Source organism: Mauremys mutica, chromosome 9 (genome assembly GCF_020497125.1).
Source record: "Mauremys mutica isolate MM-2020 ecotype Southern chromosome 9, ASM2049712v1, whole genome shotgun sequence".
Lineage (NCBI taxonomy): Eukaryota > Metazoa > Chordata > Testudines > Geoemydidae > Mauremys > Mauremys mutica.
This window is the reverse complement of record NC_059080.1, coordinates 94,014,505-94,039,554: the sequence shown is the minus strand read 5'-3', so window position 1 is coordinate 94,039,554 and position 25,050 is coordinate 94,014,505. Positions and strand designations below refer to the sequence as shown.

Genomic DNA, 25,050 nt, shown 5'->3' with positions numbered 1-25,050 from the left:
TGGCCCTCAGAGACCACATACAGGCTTTGGAGGCCAGGGTGGCAGAACTGGAGGAGCTAAGGGAGGCAGAGAGGTATGCTGATGAGGCTTTCCGGGACACTGTAGAATTGTCCCACCTCCGGTCAGACAGCCCTTGCGCTATTGAGGAGGATGAAAGGCCCAGGGAAGCAGAGCAGTCAATGGGAGCAGAGGAAAACCTTTCCATAGTTGGGACCCTCCTTCCAGATGGTGCTGGGATTGCCTCTCGCACTGAGGTTACCTCTCTGGGTGAGGGAACTCCAGTCATTCGGAAAAGGCAGGTGTTAGTAATGGGAGAGTCGATCATTAGAAACATAGATAGCTGGGTTTGTGATGGAGAACCGTGTGGTGACTTGCCTGCCTGGTGCGAACGTTGCGGATATCTCAAGGCATCTGGACAGACTTATGGGTAGTGCTGGGGAGGAGCCAGTGGTCATGGTACATGTAGGTACCAATGACATAGGGAAGGGCAGGAGAGATGTCCTGGAGGCCAAATTTAGGGACCAATGACATAGGGAAGAGACTGAAATCCAGGATCTCTATGGTGGCATTCTTAGAAATGCTCCCAATTCCATGCGCAGGGCCAGGTAGGCAGGCAGACCTTCAGAGTCTCAATGCGTGGATGAGACGATGGTGTAGAGAGGAGAGGTTCAGATTCATTAGGAACTGGGGAAACTTTTGGGATGGGGGAAGCCTATACAGGAGAGATGGGCTCCACCTAAATCAAAGTGGAACCAGACTGCTGGCACTTAACATTGAAAAGGTTGCAGAGCAGTTTTTAAACTAGGAGATGGGTGAAAGCCGACTGCTGCAGAGGAGCACGTGGATAGGACAGAGACTTCTCTTAGAGGAGAGTCTACTGATAGAGATGCTCTAGGTAATAGTCAGGAGCAGAGGATGGAAGAGGATAATGTAAGGGACAGATCAGACGGGAAACATTCACAAAGAATCGGACATATCAGAAAAGGGTAGACAAATAAACAGTGACAAGTTTTTCAAGTGTTTGTACACAAATGCTAGAAGTCTAAATAATAAGATGGGTGAACTAGAGTGCCTCAGGATAAAGGAGGGTATTGATATAATAGGCATTAGAGAAACCTGGTAGACTGAGGACAATCAATGGGACATAATAATTCCGAGGTACAAAATATATCGGAAGGACAGAACAGGTTGTGCGGGGGGGAGTGGCACTATATGTGAAAGAAAATGTAGAATCAAGATTTTTACTTCATTTAAGTGAATCCACATGTTCTATAGAATCTCTATGGATAGTAATTTCATGCTCTAATAAGAATATAACATTAGGGATCTATTATCGACCACCTGACCAGGACAGTGATAGCATTTCATCATCACTATCACTAAGGGAAATTAGAGAGGCTATCAAAATTAAGAACTCAATAATAGTGAGGGATTTCAATTATCCCCATATTGACTGGGAACATGTCACCTCAGGACGAAATGCAGAGACAAAATTTCTCAATACTTTAAATGATTGCTTCTTGGAGCAGCTGGTATGGGAACCCACAAAGGGAGAGAACTCTCGATTTAGTCCTAAGTGGAGCGCAGGAGCTGGTCCAAGAGGTAACTATAACAGGACCGCTTGGAAATAGTGATCATAATATAACAACATTTAACATCCCTGTGGTGGGAAGAACATCTAATCAGCCCAACACTGTGGCATTTAATTTCAAAAAGGGGGACTATGCAAAAATGAGGGGGTTAAGTAAACAGAAATTAAAAGGTACAGTGACTAAAGTGAAATCCCTGCAAGCTGCATGGACGTTTTTTAAAGACACCATAATAGAGGCCCAACTTAAATGTATACCCCAAATTAAGAAAAACAGTAAAAGAACTAAAAAAGAGCCACCGTGGCTTAACAACCATGTAAAAGAAGCAGTGAGAGATAAAAAGGTATCTTTTAAAAAGTGGAAGTAAAATACTAGTGAGGTAAATAGAAAGGAGCATAAACACTGCCAAATTAAGTGTAAAAATGTAATAAGATAAGCCAAAGAGGAGTTTGAAGAACAGCTAGCCAAAAACTCAAAAGGTAATAAAATGTTTTTTAAGTACATTAGGAAGCCTGCTAAACAACCAGTGGGGCCCCTGGATGATCTAGATACAAAAGGAGCACTTAAAGACAATAAAGCCATTGAAGAGAAACTAAATGGATTCTTTGCTTCAGTCTTCACAGCTGAGGATGTTAGGGAGATTCCCAAACCTGAGCCGGCTTTTGTAGGTGACAAATCTGAGGAACTGTCACAGACTGAAGTGTCACTAGAGACGGTTTTGGAATTAATTGATAAACTTAACAGTAACAAGACACCGGGACCAGATGGCATTCACCCAAGAGTTCTGAAAGAACTCAAATGTGAAGTTGCAGAACTATTAACTATGGTTTGTAACCTGTCCTTTAAATTGGCTTCTGTACTCAATGACTGGAAGATAGCTAATATAACGCCAATATTGAAAAAGGGCTCTAGAGGTGATCCTGGCAATTACAGACCGGTAAGTCTAATGTCAGTCCGGGCAAATTAGTTGAAACAATAGTAAAGAATAAAATTGTCAGACACATAGAAGAACATAAATTGTTGGGCAAAAGCCAACATAGTTTCTGTAAAGGGAAATTGTGTCTTACTAATCTATTAGAATTCTATGAAGGGGTCAAAAAACATGTGGACAAGGGGGATCCAGTGGACACAGTATACTTAGATTTCCAGAAAGCCTTTGACAAGGTCCCTCACCAAAGGCACTTACGTAAATTAAGTTGTCATGGGATAAAAGGGAAGGTCCTTTCATGGACAGAGAACTGGTTAAAAGACAGGGAACAAAGGGTAGGAATAAATGATTAATTCCCAGAATAGAGAGGGGTAACTAGTGGTGTTCCCCAAGGGTCAGTCCTAAAACCAATCCTATTCAACTTATTCATAAATAATCTGGAGAAAGGGGTAAACAGTGAGGTGGCAAAGTTTGATGATGATACTAAAGTGCTCAAGATAGTTAAGACCAAAGCAGATTGTGAAGAACTTCAAAAAGATCTCACAAAACTAAGTGATTGGGCAACAAAATGGCAAATGAAATTTAATGTGGATAAATGTAAAGTAATGCACGTTGGAAAAAATAACCCCAACTATCCATACAATATGATGGGGGCTAATTTAGCTACAACAAATCAGGAAGAAGATCTTCGAGTCATCGTGGATAGTTCTCTGAAGACGTCCACGCAGTGTGCAGAGGCAGTCAAAAAAGCAAATAGGATATTAGGAATAATTAAAAAAGGGATAGAGAATAAGACTGAGAATACATTATTGCCCTTATATAAAAATCGATGGTATGCCCACATCTTGAATACTGCGTACAGATGTGGTCTCCTCATCTCAAAAAAGATATACTGGCAGTAGAAAAGGTTCAGAGAAGGGCAATTAAAATGATTAGGGGTTTGGAACGGGTCCCATATGAGGAGAGATTAAAGAGGCTAGGACTTTTCAGCTTGGAAAAGAGGAGACTAAGGGGATGATATGACAGAGGTATATAAAATCATGAGTGATGTGGAGAAAGTAGATAAGGAAAAAAGTTATTTACTTATTCCCATAATACAAGAACTAGGGGTCACCAAGTGAAATTAATGAGCAGCAGGTTTAAAACAAATAAAAGGAAGTTCTTCACACAGCGCACAGTCAACTTGTGGAACTCCTTCCCTGAGGAGGTTGTGAAGGCTAGGACTATAACGGCATTTAGAAGAGAACTGGATAAATTCATGGAGGTTAAGTCCATTAATGGCTATTAGCCAGGATGGGTAAAGAATGGTGTCCCTAGCCTCTGTTTGTCAGCGTTTGGAGATGGATGGCCGGAGAGAGATCACTTGATCATTACCTGTTAGGTTCACTACTTCTGGGGCACCTGGCATTGGCCACTGTCAGCAGACAGGATACTGGGCTAGATGGACCTTTGGTCTGACCCAGTACGGCTGTTCTTATGTTCTTATGAATGATCACAAAATTGGGGTTGGGGTGCAGGAGTGGGTGAGGGCTCTGTTTAGGGGTGTGGACTCTGGGGTGGGGCCAGAAAAGAGAATTTCAGGGTGCAGGGGGTGGAGTGGGGACTCTGGCTGGGGCTGCGGGCTCTGGGGTGGGGCTCGGGATGAGGAGTTTTGGGGTTCAAGAGGGTGCTCCAGGCTGGGATCGAGGGGTTCAGAGGGCAGAAGGGGGATTAGGGCTGGGGTAGGGGCATGGGGAGAGGCTCAGGGGTGCAGGCTCCGGGCGGTGCTTACCTCAAGTGGCTCCCAGAAGCAGCAGCAGCAGCACGTCCCTCCTCTGGCTCCTATGCTGAGGCGCAGCCAGGTGGCTCTGCATGCTGCCCCGTCCGCAGCCACCACCCCTGCAGCTCCCAATGGAGTACCGGAGCGGGCCACTGGACTGTGTAGGAGCCGAAGTGGGACATGGCTCTGCTTCTGGGAGAGGGAGCTCGAGGGCTGGCTTAAAACAGCCTGTAGTTTGCCCTGCCCTGGTCTATCATGTACTTTGAAAATATATCAGAGGGGTAGCCATGTTAGTCTGGTTCTGTAGAAGCAGCAAAGAATCCTGTGGCACCTTATAGACTAACAGACGTTTTGCTGCAAAACGTCATGCTGCAAAACGTCTGTTAGTCTATAAGGTGCCACAGGATTCTTTGCTGCTTCTTTGAAAAGATAAACTTTGCTGGTCGTCTGTGTGCTCTGTATGCGCCAAGGCCCTGTCCAATACTCACTGGTCAGTGGGAGTCCTTCCACTGACTTAATTAGTCCCCTAATTAACACTAGTAGCGGGTTTCAACATATACTGTTGACCAACTGATTCCCTAATTTGGTTAGAGAGGCCCACTGAGTGTGGCTCAGTGTTTTCATTCTGATTCTAGGCAATAATTTAACATCCATGCATTCAGAATTTCACTTACCTTGTCAATGTCTCGAATGTTTACATTTACATAGGTGGCACAAAGAATTCTTATCCTGAGAGCACTGTTTATGACCCAGAGAGATTTGGCTGAAGCTTCGCCATTCATGTATGGTGTAGCTGTAGAGATTCGCCTGGAATAAGATGGCATTGTAAAGGTATCCAGTGGCAGCTGGGTATAAAGGCTTTCCTTAGCCATCAGCATCAGGTTGGGCATTCGGCCAAGCATTATACAACTTCTTATGTACTGCAATAGTTGGAAGGAAAAAAAGAAAAAAAGAGAAAAAAAGACTGTTTTGCTGTATTTTCTTTGTAATCAACACTTAAGTATTAAAGGAAAGCGTATATAAAATCCAGAAGGCTAAGAAAATTACATTTAATGAGCTCTTGTAGGAGTTCTCTTTATAGCATCCTTTACATTGTTTTCAGTTACAACACCCATGTTTTTAACTAGCTTATTGCACATGACCAAGCAGGCAGCATGATATACAAATTTTAAGGAAAAAAATAATATCTGCAGCAGTAGGGACATTCTATCTGAATTCCATGTTTCCAGCTAGTGGTAAAGAGCTGGAGGTGTCGTGTTACAATAGTGGTACAGTCTCTAAAGAGAAAGCATCAGAGGGGTAGCCGTGTTAGTCTGGATCTGTAAAAGCAGCAAAGAATCCTGTGGCACCTTACAGACTGTGGGTATTCACCCACGAAAGCTCATGCTCCAAAACGTCTGTTAGTCTGTAAGGTGCCAAAGGATTCTTTGCTGCTCTTAAAGAGAAAGCAACACAATTCAGGTCAGTCTCTGTCACCAGGTCTATTGAGTAACACTGATGTCTGCTCCACAGGGAGCAGCTCACCCACTCTTCCATCCAGTGGTTCCCTGTCAAAGTGATTGCTATTACTTAAGACAAACCACAAGGCTGGGAGAAAAAAGATAAACCCAGGGACAAAGAACAATTAAAAACGACTTACCTATAATTTCTGCAGTGGAGGGATACTCCGTATCCCTCAATAACCACAAAGCAAAATCGGAGTTAGAATATCTATTTCTAAATAAAAATGTCATTTACAGTAGTAATGTCTATTTTGTAATTTAGCATTCTCTCTCTTGGAAATACCACCCTAAATTTCTGAAAGTGCTCAGCACTGGCCTTTATTTAATCAGAATAAATTCCCACTTACTTCAATGGCAGCCTGGATAGGCCAAAGCTGAGCACTTCCGTTGCATTTTTATTTATATGGCAATTAACTTTACACAGTAAAGTCAATTGCACAAAAATTTGAGCTAGTTGTCAGAAAAAGAAAATTCATATTAGCCTTCTGAATTAGTTCAAGAAATGAAACTTAAGTCAGTCACAGAATCTTAATACATTATTCCCTTACTGCCCTCCCAATTTTAATTCTTCTAGTGTATTTTTAAATAAATCCATTAATTTACAACAACTCACCTTATACTGGCTCAGAGGATATTTTTCTAGCAAGTATTCATCACAGCCGCACACTTTTAAAATATACTTGCCCTGGTATTCTAAAACGCAGAGTTTTAGTTGTTCAGATGACAGCAACATACTTCGTGTTTTTTTCCTGATTGCTTCAGCAATAACTTGCTCAGGAACACAGTCATGGTTGATTTTTAAGGTATATTTCTGCTTGTCATTGTTCGGGGACACTATTACCCATATCACCACTATTATTTGCCCTGGAATAATGTGAAATAACATCAGATTCTATTATTGCCCATACATAGTCTTCTAAAGAAATTGGTCAGACTCGGAATTGCTTGTCATAATCCTTACTGAAAGAACATGCAGGCACAATTCACAGCCCAAAGTGCAGAGAACCTTCTGTAAAAGTGCTCAGAGGACTCTACTTACATTGGCTTTTTCAGAAGTCATTCTGGTCTTACTGTCCAAGTACATGTACATTCAAACGGTCATTTAACTACAAAACTATTTCTAAACAACTAGTACTTATTGAGCCAATCTTTTTCCACTGACAATATGACTATTCTGTAATTAAGGACTAAAAAAGATAATTTATGTTTCCAGGATCATTTAATTCTACATGTTCTAAATATTATTAGAGACACTTCTGAACTCAGACAAAAATGCTAATAGCAGCTGGCAAATCACATAATTACTGAAACAGTTGCATCAATCAGTGCAATAACTGGATAACTCAAGCTGTAAATGTTTTGCTAGTTCAATGTTCTATATTCTATGTGCTTGATCAAATGTGGCATTTCTTTTGAGTTCAACTCCTAAGCAGGTTATCCTGACGAAGACAAAAGCGTGTAACCAAATTGTAAGATGTTGCTACAGTGTATTAAATATACTACATAAATAATGATTCACCTGTCTGCCATCACGAATTGCACTAACTGAAATTTTTGTTAATAGAAATAAGTACCATTATAGCGAACATTTGTTTTACCTTTATCTAGTTTACTGTATATGTGCTTGGGCAGTTCAGGTGAAGATTCAACATTTGGCGGACAGACATATAATGCTCTACTATGGGGTGCATTCACATCTCGAAGATCCACTGCTTCTTTACAAACATTAAGAATATTTCTTCTGAAGTCCTGTACTTCTGGATCCTTAACCATATCAAATTCACAGACAGGCATGCCAATGGCAAAACCTAAGATATTGAAAAAATATTTAAATAGTCAGTGACAAATAAATATATCGTAGTACATTTTTCATAGAAATACTATTTTTCTATTGCTGACAGAATAAACATCCTGTATTTAAGCAGCTTATAAAAGCAATTCAAAATATTTGTTCACACTTTATATTAGCCACTAGTCTTCCACTCCTGTAGCTATGCTGTATAATGAAATCAACCTTATACTGTAACAGCGTACCTGGTAAATCTGGCAGCACTGCACCAGATGAAAGCACATGAAAGGGTTAGAACGGCATACGCTCACTGAAGTAACCTGGGGAGTTTCTGGGTCACTACTGGATGCCTTCCCCTGTCCTCATCACCGCCAACATCCTCGACAGGAACAGGACTAATGAGACTTCCTCTGAAGTCAGTTAATGAAACTCCTTAAATTAGGCAGAGGAGTTGCTGTTACAGGACTCTCCCCAGACCTTGACTGGGTTTCACTGATGAGGGCTCTGAGCCCTCATCAGCTTCCTTCTATACTTCCAGATCTACTTTACTGCACATCAACTTTTCAATATTCTAGAATAGCTTCAAGATTTAAGCTTTGACTGTCACATTAGGCACTTAACTTAGCTCTGGAAGATTCAGCAAGGGACCAATCCTGCAAATTCTTACTCAGACACATAGTCCCATTTATCTCAGCTGGACTATCCACAGAAGTAAATGTTTACAGGATGGAACCCTCTGATTCTGGGCGTCACTTCAGAAACATGCTATGGGGATTGAGTAGGCATGCAAAGTTGTATCAGCATCCCCATTCCCGCCTCCTGCTGAGGCCACAGTTGCTTGTGAGGGGTTATTCAGCCACTCCTATCCGAGGGGCTGGAGGGGAAGGAGTAGGGGTAGGGGAGAGGGTGTCTTCACTGATGGCTAGCCGAGGGCAGGTATTGAGCCTGATTTGCTCCAGACTCAGCTTTGGCCCAGGCTGCCACCTGAGGAGCAGTGCTGACAATGCGGTCAGTAGGAGCGCCAGCCTGACCCAATACCCCAACAGGTCCAGGGGAGACACCACAGTGCTAGTTGGTGAGGAGCTATGACAAGTCTGGGCAGAGGGCCAAACCAACTGCCCCCCCACCCCATAGCAAATGACACCTCTGCTCAGACTGTACTGATAAGTGATTAATAGAACCTATTCAGGACCACTACTGTATTTTTCAACTTTCCTGAACTTGGAAAAAAGTCTATAGGGGTTCTCAAACTGGGGGTTACTATGTGGGGGTCGTAAGCTGTCAGTCTCTACCCCAAACCCCACTTTGCCTCCAGCATTTATAATAGTGTTAAATATAAAAAAAGCATTTTTAATTTATGGCCGGGGGTCACACCCAGGGGCTCGCAGTGTGAAAGGAGTCACTAATACAAAAATTTGACAACCATTGGTCTATACTAACCACATAGTTTATCTTAAGTAACATTTTGGGGTACCCTGGAGGAAAAAAAGTTCTCACTTGATATGTCCCTATTACAATAAATTTAAGATGCATCTGTTAGAGGCTTTAAGATTGGCTCATAAAACTTATTTTTAGCATGAATATTTACTGTAGTGCCACATTCAAGTGAGCAGTAAAGTTGCAAACTCAATGCAAAAAGTGAAGATTATTATCACCATGTTTTATCTACAAGATTTTATTTTACAAAATATAGTTATCTAATTTTTCAGACTGATAGACTGGAACAGGATAAGAAAAAAGCATTTAAACAAAACTGGTTTGCTGTAGTGATTATTCCGAACAGTTCTTAGGCAATCAAATACACCAAGTAGTGAGAAAACTCACACAACATTATAAAAGAAAAGAAGGGGTGAGCCAACTGGTTTTGTAGTGTGATGTGGTTATAATTGTAAAATACATTGGTGATCAGTGCAGGATAGATCAATATAAAAGCATATTACCATAATTTGCATTATTAAACCAAACATTTCCACCCAGGTTTGAAAAAGTTCTGCCCCCTCCTCCCCCATCTCATTCTCTCTGTGAAGTCTTCTTTTCTAAGCATGCTTTAAAAAAGCAAAAAACAAAAAAACCCAAGACTATTTAAAATCATTATTTAAATCTTTTTAAACAACTGACTTAAATCAGATTGAGGCTATGTAAAACCAATTAGACACTGTGTTAACACATTACATTAAAATTTATAATGAACTAGCTTATTTGAATTTTACAAAATTGCTATATATAGGCAAAAGACAAATATCAAAAATTAAGGCTCTGATCTTGTAAACATGTAAGCAGGTACATAACTATGCTCACAGGAATAATGTCACAAACTTCAACAGGATTACTCATTTGCTAAAAATTAAGTGCATGCATAAGTGTTTGCAGCAATGGGGGCTAAAATTGTATTTTATTAAAAATTTCTCTGTCATTTCAAAACAAAACTGCTTCAGTGTTAAGAAAATTATTTCAATACATTAAACAAAGTTATTGCAAACTTTATTAAAAAAACAAACGAACAAAAAAAACCCACAAAAAAATCACTCTAGCCAAAGTTTTCAGAAGCAGGAACCTAAAAGTTAGGCTCTTAAGACACACAGTATGGATGTTAATGAAATCCTGGACTTGTCTTTTTCATGTTGTGTGAAACTTTTTAGCAAAAAAACCTAATAATCTGAAATTCTACTACCAAGCAGGAAACTAATTGAAGAAACAAGCAGAAGATATCCACTTTAGCCATATAAGAATATAAAATAGGGAGAGAAAGAATTAGAAACATATAAATAAAAAAAATCTGATTTGAATGATAAAATATTACTTGATATTTTAAAATCATGATTTTTTATCCACTGTCTTGTTTCCTCCACTTTCCTCCCTTCCTTCCACTCTCATTCACACCCACACTCACCCTACCTACTCATACCCACCCCTTTATAGACCTTTCAAGCCCTAATAGCCAGCAAACTAAACAAACAGCACCAAAGATATGAAGCCAGAGACAATGCTTTGTTGAGAACCCAAGGCCCTCTCACCCCCTTTGAACAATCTGCTAGGAAAGAGCGGAGTAGACTTAGACCAGATCACAACTATTTGCCACATTAGTATTTTTCCCCAGTGACTGCATCAGAATTTAAGTGCTTCAGAATTTAAGATTTTTTAAATCTCTAATCAGTCTCTAATCTTTAAGAATTCAAAAGTAGTTACAATGAGTTTAATTTTATACTGCTATTACATGTGGGCAGAACCTGGGAAAATTTACCATTTACTCTTTCCCCCAGACTCACTTTAGGATAAAGAGGAAGGTTCTGGATTCCTGACAGGGTGCTGTCCACAGACCCTACACCCAGGGACTCATCTTTTGTAACCATCAGCTATCAAGTGCCTAAAATGTGAATTCCCCAAACACACTGGATGGAGGCACTCTTTCTTGGCACTGCACCCTGATTCTCCTAACTGCTGCAAAAATAGCGGTTGTCTGCACTGATCAACCCTTTCCCAGCCTCCATCCGTTAGCTCTTCAATCATTACTGTTTCACTGAAGATCTCAAATTGTTTCTGACTGTAAGGTAATAAACCAAATGCAATCGGTATCCAGTTACAGTGTGCTCTTCCTTGGCATTCAGCACAAGGATGTCACTGCTCATGCTTGGGACCATATGGCAAAATTACCATGGAAAGCAAATGAAAGGAACGATGATGAAATTTTCCAAAGCAACTAAATCTGTGTCTACGCACAAAAGTTGTATTGCTTTCACTTACTGAGAGCGATAAAACGGTACAATCCCACAAGTGCACCACAGTTATATTAGTATGGCTTATACCCATACAGGAAGGTGAAGAAATCATTCTGGTACAAGGTACATTTATAACTGTGTCCACACTAGGGATTGTACTGATATAACTATTTCACTTAAAAAAAATAAACATCCCTAACAAAAATAGTTATACCAGTACAAAAACTGCATATAAACCAGGCAAAAAGAAAGACATTGCATCTGACTGACTTATACTTGGTTCATGGCTGGAAATTTATCTTCTAGCCTTAATGGCTACATACTTTTCCTTTTAAAACAAAAGTTTTGAGTCTGCAAAAGTTGATGACTTATTAGGGACAACTTCACATACAACATAGTTAGTGGATTTTTCAAGCCCCTTCTCCACCCCACAGTAGGAAATATCTGTTTCATATTTTGACACTTTGGGTACGTCTATACTACCTGCCGGATTGGTGGGTAATGTTCGATGCACTGGGGATCATCTCATCTGGACACGATAAATCAATCCGCAAATCGACGCCCGTACTCCACCTCAGCAGGAGGAGTAAGTGGAGTCAACGGGGGAGCTGCGGCAGTCAACTTGCTGCCATGAGAACGGCTAGGTAAGTCAAACTAAGATACTTCGACTTCAGCTACACGAATAGCATAGCTGAAGTTGCGTATCTTAGTTCAACACCCCCTGCTACTCGCTCTCCAAAATAAGAATTGCAGCAGTTAAAATCCCAACTTTTTATTTGCACAACACAATAAAGGAGTGCTGGTTTTATTGTGATCACTGTCTTCGCTATATAGCTCATAACACCACCCTTAATCTCTGCCAGACAGCTGCAATTTTTGCAAGATGGCAGCAAATTGCAATTGATGAGAATCACATGCTTATTTCAACTCCTCTTTCAGTATTTTGAAGAGGACAAACTGATCAAGTTTATTAACTAGGTAAATCAGGAAGCTTTAACACACAGAACATCTTACCAATTTCCCGATTAAGAATCTTTTCTTCTCTGTTGCCTACTGGTTCAATTACTTTTAAAAAAGGCTGAAAGAGCCGCAGGTCGCAAAGTCGCCGTGTTTCATCAAAAAATTCTTCTCTTTCTGCTTCTTGTGTAACACTTACGAAAATGTAAGAAGATTCATCTTGAAGGAGCTGATAAAGAGGGTATTTTCTTGCTTCTTTAAAGAGTTCATGCTTGATAGTCAGTAGTGTGGCCTCACGGAGGCATTCTAGAGTCACTATCATTCCATTAGGTAGAAGACACTCTACAAGGATCCTTGGTGGCATCAAATGGATGCCCCATAGTTCACCAGATGATGGTCTTGGAGGCATCTTCTTAATCTTTTGGTAAACTTACAACAGAAACCAGTTTAAGCATAGATTCCTACAGGAGAGACCTAAATAAATGTAAAACATTAAAACATATTAGAATGAAAAATATAAACCTCACAAATTAGAACTGATAGAGCAGCTTTATATAGACTCTTATATAACCCCAACTGACATAGTATCTGAGCACTTCTGACATGAAATTGGGGTAGGACATACAAATTATTGCATTTTACCAAGGAGGGTGGGGAGAGGCAAACCCAAAGTCTTATGTCAAAGGAAGTTCTGGGGAAAATCCACATTTTTAATATGGATTAAATCTCTCAAATGGTACAATTACTAGCAACACAGATGTTATTCATACTTGTTGCAAACTTATAACAGTATACATATAGTGATTTGCAAAAAAAATAAAGTGGATTAATTTTTCTATTAAAAATGATTTGCACACTTATGCTTGAAACACATTTAAACAATTCTCTTCATTCCCCACTACATTACCCCCAATAATTAAAACACTCACCTGTAAGTTATAAATAGCTTAACCTCACAGATGACTATGCTTTACACTTTCAATTTGTATTAAAAATAGTAACTTGGAAGATATGCAATTGTGCTAAGTAATCACTTCCAGGCTACACACTGAATCTGTACAGTAATTTGCTACTGAAACATTTCCCAAATTCTCATCAGTGGTCTTGCCAACCCACATACACATCTATCCATCTCCAATCACTGACGCACAAGGCTTTGAAGTTCTTCTATCTAAAAGGTAAAAGCTAGGTTTTATCTTCTGCTAGGGAAAGACTAATTTGAAAGATAGGAGCTCCTTTTTCCACATGCAACACTCAATTAAGTCAACAGTCCCCATCCCAAATGTTCTGAAAGTAATGAGCTGGGATGCCTGTCAGGGTGCTGTCCCTCCATTCTGCTTGGTGTTAGTGTTTGGTTAATATGTGTCTGACAACCCCTCCATCTTAAATTCTGCATGGTTGCCGTAAGGGAGAATGTACTGTTCGTTCTTTTTTTACTCAGACCTCCTCTCTTCCACCCCAAAGCCTCCTGGCTGCTGTGAGAGTTGGTTAGAAAGTTTCTGCTATCCTATATCTCTCTCAGCTTTCCAGCTGCTGCAAGGAGCACATTTCCACTACTCTGCCCTCTTTTCTGTGTGTGTTGAAAACTGCCTCTGTTCAGTTTTCTCAAGAAGCAGCAGAGTGAAAGTGACAATTATTTTCAGTTTCACTGCAGTCCACAAAATTCTGAAATAGCAATAAGATTGTGATCAGCCTTCTCTGCTGCAGCTTTGGAAATTCTACAAATAGCAACATAGGCAATGGAACTCTCCATTGCAGTTTTAGTAAAATGCTACACTGATTTACACTCTATTCATGTTTAGAAGGTTCTTTATCACCATAAAGGCTAGTTTTTCTTTTGTTTTTTGTGTGTTTTTTTAAAAAACTTAGATTCTGCAGACATTAAAAAAAATTCTCTATTTGACCCATAGGAAGGCAATGTAGATTTGGATATTTTAAGTTCTATGTAGATACACTCAGACCTATTAACTGCTCAACTAGATCATAAATAAGATTTTAATTTGAGATTTAAATTAAAACCATCTTCTATATGTGGTGTTAATAACAAAAAAGTAGGAATGGAACTCTGAAATTATATAATCGTTTAATCTGAGTATTTCAAAGGTCTAAAGTAGGTAAAATGGGGATTCTTACAGATGGGGGAAATAAGGTGCACATGGTTAAACAACTTGCCAACGATATCAAAAACAGGTCTTTGGTGGAGAGAGAGACCCCATGACTCAGTCAGTCCTTTGCTCTACTGACTATATAGCATCTATGTTTTCTTTATTGTTTACATTATCACCACCATTACCATTCCACTGATTATTAAAACAAAACTAAATGAGGCAAGAAAAGGAAAATAACCCACAATTGTTTCTACTACTATGTTAATAAACCCACGCAGGGGCGGCTCTAGACATTTTGCCGCCCCAAGCAGGGCGGCATGCCGCGGGAGGTGCTCTGCCGGTCGCCGGTCCCACGGCTCTAGTGGACCTCCTGCAGGCGTGCCTACGGAGGGTCCGCTGGTCCCGCGGCTCCACCAAAGCCACACGGGACCAGCGGACCCTCTGCAGGCACGCCTGCGGGAGGTCCACCGGAGCCGCCTGCCGCCCTCCTGGCGACCGGCAGAGCGCCCCCCGCGGCATGCCGCCCCAAGCATGCGCTTGGCGTGCTGGGGTCTGGAGCTGCCCCATAACCCACGTATTAATACACAATTACTGTAAATCTATTTAAACAAGCCTGATCTTGTAATTTACTAGAAATCATATGCAGAAGTCAAATTTTCTATATATTTTATTTTTTCATACACGTCACAACTGCATTTATTATATCCATGTCTCCCTCTCTCTCATTCTTCAATGTCAAAAGCCATTTTATAGAATGTATTTCAGTCTCTTATGACAAGAGATGATGCAGAAATTCTGATGTCTCAAAAGGATGGTGGAAAAATATATTATCAGAAAACTCAAGCCAAAAAAAAAAAAAAGTTGTACTTATTAACAGAAGGATACAAGCCAATCGCTTCTGGAAGAGTTTGTCATACAACCAATGAAGAAATGACAGGCTGGCAATATTTTCCCCTTCACTGTTTTTGTTCCTAGTTAACCAAGACAAGGACAAGACTCCAATCTACACTACCAAAATTATGGTGGTCTAACAAATTTATAGTTAAATCATATTACAAAAAGTGTGTGTTTTTTTATTTTTTATTTTTACCACCACCAGTATGGTCAGGAGAGATAGATAGGGGAACCATGTTACAAACCTAGATATCTACCAGTGTTAAAATTTGGGTCTCATGTTCAGAACATGTTTTCTGTCCACATATGCAAAACAAGTAATAAACATGGCTGTGTCCAAATCAGCCTAACCTCCATGACTAAGCCTGTTAATTTTTGTAGTGCAGACTGTGGCCTGGTTCTGTAACATTAGGCTGCTGAAAAGTGTATGCATTTTTTAAAAACTATTTAATTTTAGATTACATTATCAAACAATTCAGCAAGTCTTAGCAGACCCAAAATAATTTTTCAAAATAAAAAAAGCCAATGATGTTTATGAAGTACAAATCTTAAAATAGTCAATGTGTTTGTTTTCTAAGAGAGTGTGTTGGCTGCAAGTAGGCCAATGGGCAAGTCACTATTTTAGAACAATCACACTAAAACAGCAGCGTGTTTCCTCTTCTGACAGAGCAAGGGCTAGACGCGTATGCTGGAACTGTGCACACATTAATTCTATGTGCACATTCACTCCACTTGTGCATGTAAGGATACCATCATGGTTTGTATTTGGAAAGTAAAAGGATTTCTGTTTACATTTTCAAAGTATAATTAGTGTTTTTGTCTTGTTTTTGAGAAAACTGGAAGGCTGCCTGGAATAAAGTGAATCAATACTGTTCTTAAGTATCAGAGGGGTAGCCGTGTTAGTCTGGTTCTGTAGAAGCAGCAAAGAATCCTGTGGCACGTCTGTTAGTCTATAAGGTGCCACAGGATTCTTTGCTGCTTCTACTGTTCTTAAACAGCTCAAGGAATATTACTGTAACAAAATTATTTTGGAATAGATATTATAGACACAAATAAGGGTAGGGATGAGCACTTCTAAATCATGGTTACAATCACCCCTCCAACCACCAGAATTTTGAGACACCATAAGTAGCCAGCAAGACCAAACTCTCAGCCCCCTCATTGACCAAACTACCAACTCTTTGGGCTGGTTACAGCGTCTTCCTGAACCACCATGTAATTGCATTCTCCTTTCCCAACCCCACAAACCACCTGTTGCAATTATTGCTAATGCACAACTATATTTTAGATTGTGCCAAAAATTATTAAAGTACTTTGAGTATGCATGTAACATATTTAATGTCTATCTTTATTCCTCTGCATAAGGAGTAGTTAAAGGAAAAAAAAAAAAGCTTTGCAGACCACTTTCCTATTTGGTTTGGTACATACATTTTTCCAGTACTAAGAGCTATGCTGTCCGAAGACATACAGTATTTGTCTAAATCAGTCATCTGTATCACCCACTTTCTGGTGAACGAAAAATGACCATAAAGAAGGCCCAAGATAAAGAGCGAAGCATTCTAGCTTTTGCTGTCATACAGTAGAACCTCAGAGTTACAAACTGACTGGTCAACCACACATCTCATTTGGAACTGGAAGTACGTAATCAGGCAGCAGTAGAGACAAAAAAAAGCATATACAATACAGTATTGTATTAAACGTAAACTACTAAAAAAGTAAAAAGAGAAAGTTTAAAAAAAGATTTGATGAGGTTAGGAAGCTTTCTGTGCTTGTTTCATTTACATTAAGATGGTTAAAAGCAGCATTTTTATTCTGCATAGTAAAGTTTCAAAGCTGTATTAAGTTACTGTTCAGCAGTAAACTTTTGAAAGGAAAAATCATAGTGCTTTGTTCAGAGTTATGAACATTTCAGAGTTCTTAGGAACTTCCATTCCCGAGGTGTTCATAACTCTGAGATTCTACTGTATAAAACTAACCCTGTTCTGGATAGATAAGGTAGTCTCATTTTCTCATGGCATTGCAATGAGGGCAGAATTAAGGTAGTTTGGCTACCTTAACTGAACTTCCATTCAATAAAATGTTTCGTTTTAAGGAAAGCTGGATGAAATGTTTCAACTGAAACTTTTTTGGGGTGAAAATTGCAGATTTGGCAACACCAAAACATGTTAATTCCTGTCAATTTTGCTGAACTGTTTTTGTTGGGGGAGGGTTTTTTTTTTGTTTGGGGGGGGGGGGGAAGACACCTAACCTCCCACCCGCCTAAACATTTCATTTAGATACTTTTGATTTTTCTATTCTGAACAACCTTTCATTTAGAAATTTACTTCAGTCTTTTTATAAAAAGTAAACATTAAAAAATGCTCAACATCTAAATGAAACATTTTCATCTGACCAGAAAAAATATTTTTTTGACTTTTCAGAATTGTCAGCAAATAGAAAAATCAGGTATTTGCCTGGCTTTAATCATAAACTGCTGTATACAATTAGTCAAGGCTACTGGGCACACTTTTGTCATGAACATTCATCTGAGGCCTTTACAAAGTTTAATGTTATTTCTTCCTCAACCGCTTCTTTCCTGAAAGTAAGAATTCCTGTAGCAACCCACTCCAACTGACATCATTCAGGAGAAGTGATCATCTGATCAGAAGAATCCAGAACAACTTTCTGAATCTTGCAGTAATCTCTGCCAAAAGATAAAATGCAGATAATATACCGGCTACCCGATTGCCACAGAACATTTAAACAAGCAATGGGGAACAAGATCAATAATGGAGCTAGACAAATGTTGTCCAATTAACCAGGGGGGAAGGGAGGGATAGCTCAGGGGTTTGAGCATTGGCCTGCTAAACCCAGGGTTGAGAGTTCAATCCTTGAGGGGGCCATTTAGGGATCTGGGGCAAAAATCTGTCTGGGAATTGGTCCTACTTTGAGCAGGGGGTTGGACTAGATGACCTCCTGAGGTCCCTTCCAACCCTGATATTCTATGATTGTTTCATCAGAAAATCCTGATTTGATGAAGAAAGATGTTTTGGTGAACCTATTACAGATTTGACCTAACTTTTGTCAATGGAAACATGCCAGGGGGCCTGTGTTCCAGGATCCACAACACCATGGTAAAGAACCTGCTGGGGCTCTTACTGCTAGGCTCTCCACTACGCAGCAGTGCTACCAGCCTCCCTGGCACAGAGCTGGGAGCCTAAAACTCAGAGCCCAGGCTCTGGCTGAGGCTCTGGGGCAGCCCTGCTACATAAGGGCTTCTAGACTCCTTGCTACTAGGTATAAGCTTGAAAAACCCAGGTGCCCTGGCTCCAGCTGCAGTTTGGCTCTCAGATCTGTAGCAGGAACCTGGAAGTCCTGAGAATCCCAGCTCAAACCAAGGCTCTCAGGCTCTCTGTTATGGAGTTGAGAATCTGAATCCTCGGACCAGTTCCCAGGGTCTGCTGCACCAGAGACTACTATCTATTAATCTGTCTTTTGACTGTGCCACCAAGACAAAATGGTTCTAAAGAATGGATGCAGCCTTAATCCCAGAGATAAACATGCTCTTCCATGAATCTGCCCGAGGGAACAGCACACTTGTTCTCAATGGCATATTTCCTTTTGCAGATACAGCAGATCCATAGATTCAACCCACCCTACATCAAGATTACTCATGAAAATTCTCTTCTCTGCATGATCTGTAGTATAAAGTTGTTAGTGTTGGTAATCAAGGAATATCATTACTGTTAGCAGTTAGATTAACTGGAATTTTTTCAACTCTGGATGTTATCAAAGTAGCGGACTCTTTATTGGCAGGAGCTAAACTTACATCTAGAATCAACATATTAGTGTCTCCCCAAAAGCAGGCTGAAGACCCATTGACAAGCTGGGGGAGGGGAGGGGGGAAGAGAACTGTATCCTCCCTAACAGCCTTCTTTTATCCTGAGGGTTGCTTGTCATCAGTGCAAAAAAAAGCTCCACTCCTGTGCAGGCTTTGTAATGATGAAGTTCTACAATGTTCACTATTATTCACTGATCAGCATACTACCTTATAGGTACAAAAGTTCAGCTAACATCCTTCCTTTAAGTTTTTCCCTCTTGCAAAAGGAAACAATCAGTAGGAACTAACCAGGAAAGACAAAAGCAGCTCCATATATTAACTGCTGATGTACTGAACCACTAAATTAAACAAACAGTATTTCTGTTTGTAAGATCATAATGCATACACCTTAATAATTATAAATAAAACTGAATAAATCTGCAACATCACTGAAAAATAAGTGAAGTTTCCTAATCCTCTGCAATTCAATGCATAAACTGTAATCACTCATTTCACTTCCATTAGCTTATCCTTACAACTGACTGAGCCATTCAATAAACATACTACCTTTTATTTCCAAATATAAAGTCAGTTAGCTTGTCTTATTGCAAGAAAAAAATCTCATTAAATTGCTTTGACACACAGGATATATAAGCTTCCTGTAACCATTATTCTGTTTCATATGCATCCCTCTAGGACTTTTGTACACATTTGATTAGTCTTCCCAGTTAGAAATTCACTCCACAATCTACACAAAAAAAATCTCCTAGATTCATAACTGAGTGACCCTCACACCCCACATGAAATATACTCCAAAAATGTATACACTGTTCTCAGGCTTAAACCACCATATTGACTTTATTTCTCATTATCCCACTCTCAGCACTAACTGATTTTTTCCAACATAAGATTTTTATGACTTCAATTGATTCCCCAAAAGCAAAATTTTCTGGGAGGATCAGAAGTCGCTTTCCCAGGGGAAAAATATTTCTCTCTCTCTTCAGAACGTAAAGCTTTTATCCACTGGTGCCAGTATGTCAGCCTAGAAATTTCAAACTCCATAGACTAGAGAACAAAATAGCAACAGAGAGTACCGTGGCACCTTATAGACTAACAGACATATTGGAGCATAAGCTTTTGTGGGTGAATACCCACTTCGTCAGACGCATGTCACATGTGTCTGACGAAGTGGGTATTCACCCACGAAAGCTTATGCTCCAATATGTCTGTTAGTCTATAAGGTGCCACAGGACTCATTGTTGCTATTTACTGATCCAGACTAACACGGCTACCCCTCTGACACTAGAGAACAAAATGTTGTCTTCCCTCTTAAAGGTACATCAGTCACTCCAAAACCCAGCACACGGAAAGTTGGCAGGGTTGACAGTGTGTTTGCTTTCGCTGCTGTCCAAATCTGCTGCGTGGTGACAGTAAAACTGCCTTCAGTCTAGATATTTTCAGTGATATTTTTTTGTTCTGGCCTGCCTTCAGGCATTTTTCTAGAATACAGCTACAGACCAAGCATCTAATACAAAGACTTGAAATTGTCCTCTGCTATAACATTGCTGATGTTAGAAAAAAAATTTGTTGCACTGTATGTAAAGAGCTTCCTCGTGTCTTTGTATTTTTCTATCCTATTTCATCCATTTAACAAATTATGCAAACAGTGTTTTCGCATGCATTCTTGTATGGCTGCAAACAGCATAGTAAAAGGAAACGGTTAGGAGGGAATATAGCCCTTTTTGAAACATTGTATTGCTAAGGTTTTTGTTTGTTTTACAAAATGCCTCCTTGTCCGCACTACAAAATGTACCCATTGCTGACAATTGCTCTAGTTGAACCAATTATGTTTAAATCAGTTTCTGAAACAGTGGTCTCAGCACTTGTTTAGCTGCACCCATTACCGGTGATGGGTAAATTTTGTCATTTAGACAAGGCTTTAGAGAGCTCTCTCTCCAGGATGAAATCATAAGTGAATATTATAACAATTACCACTAAAACCCAAACAGCACTAGTATCAGACACAGTGTAAGACACTACATAATTAAATAGCTCCATTTAAACCCATTTTGTTAATAGGATATGATAGAACCATGTTCTAAAATTCATATTATAAATTCTAAAGCAGCATTGTTGTAAAGCGTTTTCTTCAGAGAGGCCTGGCCACAAAAATAGCCCTGTAGCAGGGTGTAACTGTTTTTACCACCATGTAGTCTAGTCCTGCTCTGAGCAGCGTCTGAATAAAAAACAGAAAAAACACACAAACCCCAAGCCTCCCAATATTGATACCAGTGGTAGAGCTGCAACAATGGAGAATTACAAGTCCCTTTTTTGCCAATCCATATGTAGCCTTGCTGTCAAAGCACAATACAAGTCAGATAAGCTGAAGACATGTTTAAACAGAGGCTAAACACTGTTCCTCAATTCTGCCTGAAGTCCAGTGTACCTGGAGCCTGAAACTATGAAAAAAGGTACAAAAACACACAGTAAGGTATGGAAATCTGTGGCTCTAGGGCAGTGCAGTCTGCTCAAGTGTTTTGGGGTGGTTGTCTTTTTTAAAGGCACTTACATTTTTGTCACTATGCACTCACTGTTTCAGGGACAGAAGGAGGAGGATCCTGGGAAAGAGGCACTTCGAATTTTAGATGACATCACAACCACCTCTGTAACCATGCTTCTCCTTAAAGGACCCTAAGGAGTAAGAACATGGAGAAGGTGGGAACTCCTGTTCTTTTTCCACGGACATTTTCTTCTAGTTTACAATTTTGCTCTCCTTTCCACCATGCTGTGTGCATGCGTAATACAAGGGTGAGAATTCCAGTGATGCAGTGTTTCTCAACTAGTAGCCTCTTCAGATGAGATAGAATGTGTTGGGATTTTTTTGTTTTCAAGCAGTGACATACTGTTAAACGCTAAAATTGCATTCTGAGGCCTCTGAATGCCAGTGTGCCTTCCTTCCTTGAACTTCCACATATCTGCTAAATCCTACTATTCCAGTCAGGACTTCTGGCCTCTATATGGAAAAAAGTTTCCCATGCACAGTTCAAGAGCCCTGCTCCATAGTGGCTTTACATTGGCTGAAGGTGCCCTGCTACACCTACAAATATGTTGTGAAGTGGGGTGAGCAAACACTGGAGTTTTTTCAAGCTGTTAAGGCAGGTCTGTGGTGCTGAAGAAACCCAGGGGAAACAATAGCAACCACCTTTGCAGATGTAAAAATAAAACTGTCAGGTTTCCTGCCTGCTTATGGGTCTCAGAGTTTTTACACTAAGTGTATCATATATTAGTGACATGAACATTTAATAAGAGAGCACAGAAGAGACCTCAGTGATAAAGCAGAGAGCTTTAATTTCATTTTTGTATACAGAAAATAAAAAAAATCTTCTGCCCTTTTTGAAACAGTAAGACAAAGTGATGGGAATGAGGGTTTATTTTTGAGTTTCTTTTGTATAAAACTAATTGGATTGGTAGCCAAAAATCTAACTAAAATATAATCTCCAGCTATGATTATGTTGTTTGCTTAAATTTTTCCTTCTACATTTATTTCCAATTCTCTACTCTTCCTGAGATTTTGGAACCCAGACAGTAAACAGAATCTTTCAAAACAGGAAATGCTGGTGCGCGCACACACACACACAAGTCAGAATAGAAAGAAAGTTCAGATATAGGCGTTTTGTGGATTTTATTCCATTCTGCACCTTTATGTAGTATCTATAAACAGGAGCACTCTAAATTTAAGTTGGGAAAAACACTAACCCAGGCATTTTTGTCCCATGTGTATGCACTGGGAGGGTACGCATGAACTGCAGTTAGCTTGGTGGTCAGCACCCAGGTTAACTTAGCCTGGGTGTGAGTAGCCATGCTGCAAAGCCAAATTCTTGTGTCCTCCCTGGTGCTGCACTGGTGTTCTTAGGACATTTGGGGGCACAGACCTCAATATTTTGTGCTGCAGCGGGAGGGGAGTGCTTGCTGACCTTTCTCCCTCAGCAGAGTGTTAGTAGTTACTGCCACTTTTACCTACTCACTGCAGGGTTCTTTGTCATGGGGAGTTCAGAGACAGAAGCTCTCAGCAGGCCCCTGGCTCTTGAGAATCATAGAATCGTGGGACTAGAAGAGACTTCAAGAGGTTATCTAGTCCAGTCCCCTGCACTCAAGGTGGGACTAAGTATTATCTAGACCATCCCTGACAAGTGTTTGTGTAATCTCCATCATTAGAGTTTTTAAGAGCAGGTTAGACAACCTCCCTAGGCAATTTATTCCAGTGCTTAACTGCCAGTTAGGAAGTTCTTCCTAATGTCCAACCTAAACCGCCCTTGCTGCAATTTAAGCCCATTGCTTCTTGTCTTATCCTCAGAGGTTAAGGAGAACAATTTTTCTCCTTCCTCCTTGTAACAACCTTTTATGTACTTGAAAACTTATGTCCCCTCTCAGTCTTCTCGTCTCCAGATTAAACAAACCCAAGTTTTTCAATCTTTCCTCATAGGTTATGTTTTTTTAGAACTTTAATCATTTTTGTTTCTCTCCTCTGAACTTTCTGCAATTTGTCCACATCTTTCCTGAAACTGTGGCACCCAGAACTGGACATATTCCAGATGAGGCCTAATCAGCGCAAAGTAGAGGGAAAGAACTACTTCTCCTGCTAATACATCCTAGAATGAGGTTTGCTTTTTTTTTCCCAAGTGCTACACTGTTCACTCATATTTAGCTTGTAATCCACTCTAACCCCCAATCCGTTTCCACAGTACTCCTTCCTAGGCAGTCATTTCCCATTTTGTATGTGTGCAACTGATTGTTCCTTCCTAAGGGGAGCACTTTGCAATTATCATTATTGAATTTCATCCTATTTACTTCAGATCATTTCTCCAGTTTGTCCAGATCATTTTGAATTTTAATCTTATCTTCCAAAACACTTGCATACAATACCAAGCTGGGACAGGTTGCAAACTTTATAAGTGTACTCTCTATGCCATTATCTAAATCATTGATGAAGATACTGAACAGAAGATTGGTAGCTGCACACCCAGTCTAAAGCCCTCACATGAGCTTGGTGACTTCTCATTAAATGCCTGCCCCAGGCACTGACAGAACTAAGATCCAGTCCCCAACCTTAATTGCAAAAGAAGAAGATTTAACATGGATAAAAAGCTGTAAGAAGGGGAAGAGGTAATAAAAAATAGCAAAAACTTAACTAGCAGTGTTTTGGCTTTCCCCAAATTGGCATATACTGACCCGCTGTTGGTGCGCAACCCTCACAAGCCTGCACTGGGAGGTACTGTAATCACTGAATAAAAAGCAATCTGTATCCGGATTATTTTTATTAATGATAGCATTACTGTAGCATGTCAGAGACCCTGCCATGGAGCAAAACCCCATTGTGCTAGGTGCTGTACAAAAACAGAACAAGAAGGTCCCTGACCCAAAAAGCTCACAATTTAAGTATAAAACAAAAGACAACAGGTGGTTACAGACATGAGAGTAAAAGACAGATAGACAACATTGGCCAACATGATAGGCAGTGGTATCAGCACAATGGTGAACAACAGTTGTCAAGTTCTTGTTGTCGGCATCACAGAAAAGGGGATAATGTTAAGAAGGGATTCGAAGGAGGATAAAGTAGCTCTAAGATTGGAAGAGTTCCTCATAAACAAAGTGTGAGGGCAGCATAGGAGAAAAGCATAAAAGTGCTTGTTTGAAAAACTTAACAAGTGGACGATGGAGGCTGTGGCACCTTATAGACTAACAGACGTATTGGAGCATGAGCTTTCGTGGGTGAATACCCACTTCGTCGGATGCATGTAGTTTTGTCGTTCAGTTGCCAGTGTAGACAAAGCCTCAGGGGGGGGGTAAGGCGCAACACCTGAATAAGAGCCTACATTAACTCTGCATGGATGATAAACCCTGAGACATCTTCCCTCTCATTACATAACCAAACCAAAGCCAAAAAGCTAACCAATATTTGAGACTTATTGAATTGGACTTTATCTACCTCCCTGCCCTACACTTCATACA

General features: G+C 40.1%; 1 protein-coding gene across 2 annotated transcripts in view; it reads right to left on the bottom strand.

Annotated features, from left to right (window-relative positions):
• Positions 1–25,050, bottom strand: part of PIK3CA (phosphatidylinositol-4,5-bisphosphate 3-kinase catalytic subunit alpha) — a 78,929-nt gene that overhangs the window by 40,528 nt on the left and 13,351 nt on the right. Inside the window, exons 1-5 of one of the 2 annotated variants that reach the window (XM_045029946.1) lie at positions 21,611–21,742; positions 12,298–12,714; positions 7,377–7,586; positions 6,392–6,642; positions 4,951–5,196 (exon numbers count right to left, since the gene is read on the bottom strand). In XM_045029946.1, coding sequence (XP_044885881.1) covers positions 4,951–5,196; positions 6,392–6,642; positions 7,377–7,586; positions 12,298–12,649 — 1,059 coding nt within the window. In that variant the 5' untranslated portion in view covers positions 12,650–12,714; positions 21,611–21,742. Of the gene's footprint in view, positions 1–4,950; positions 5,197–6,391; positions 6,643–7,376; positions 7,587–12,297; positions 12,715–21,610; positions 21,743–25,050 lie in introns of those variants that run through there. The other variant, XM_045029945.1, reaches the window with a different exon arrangement.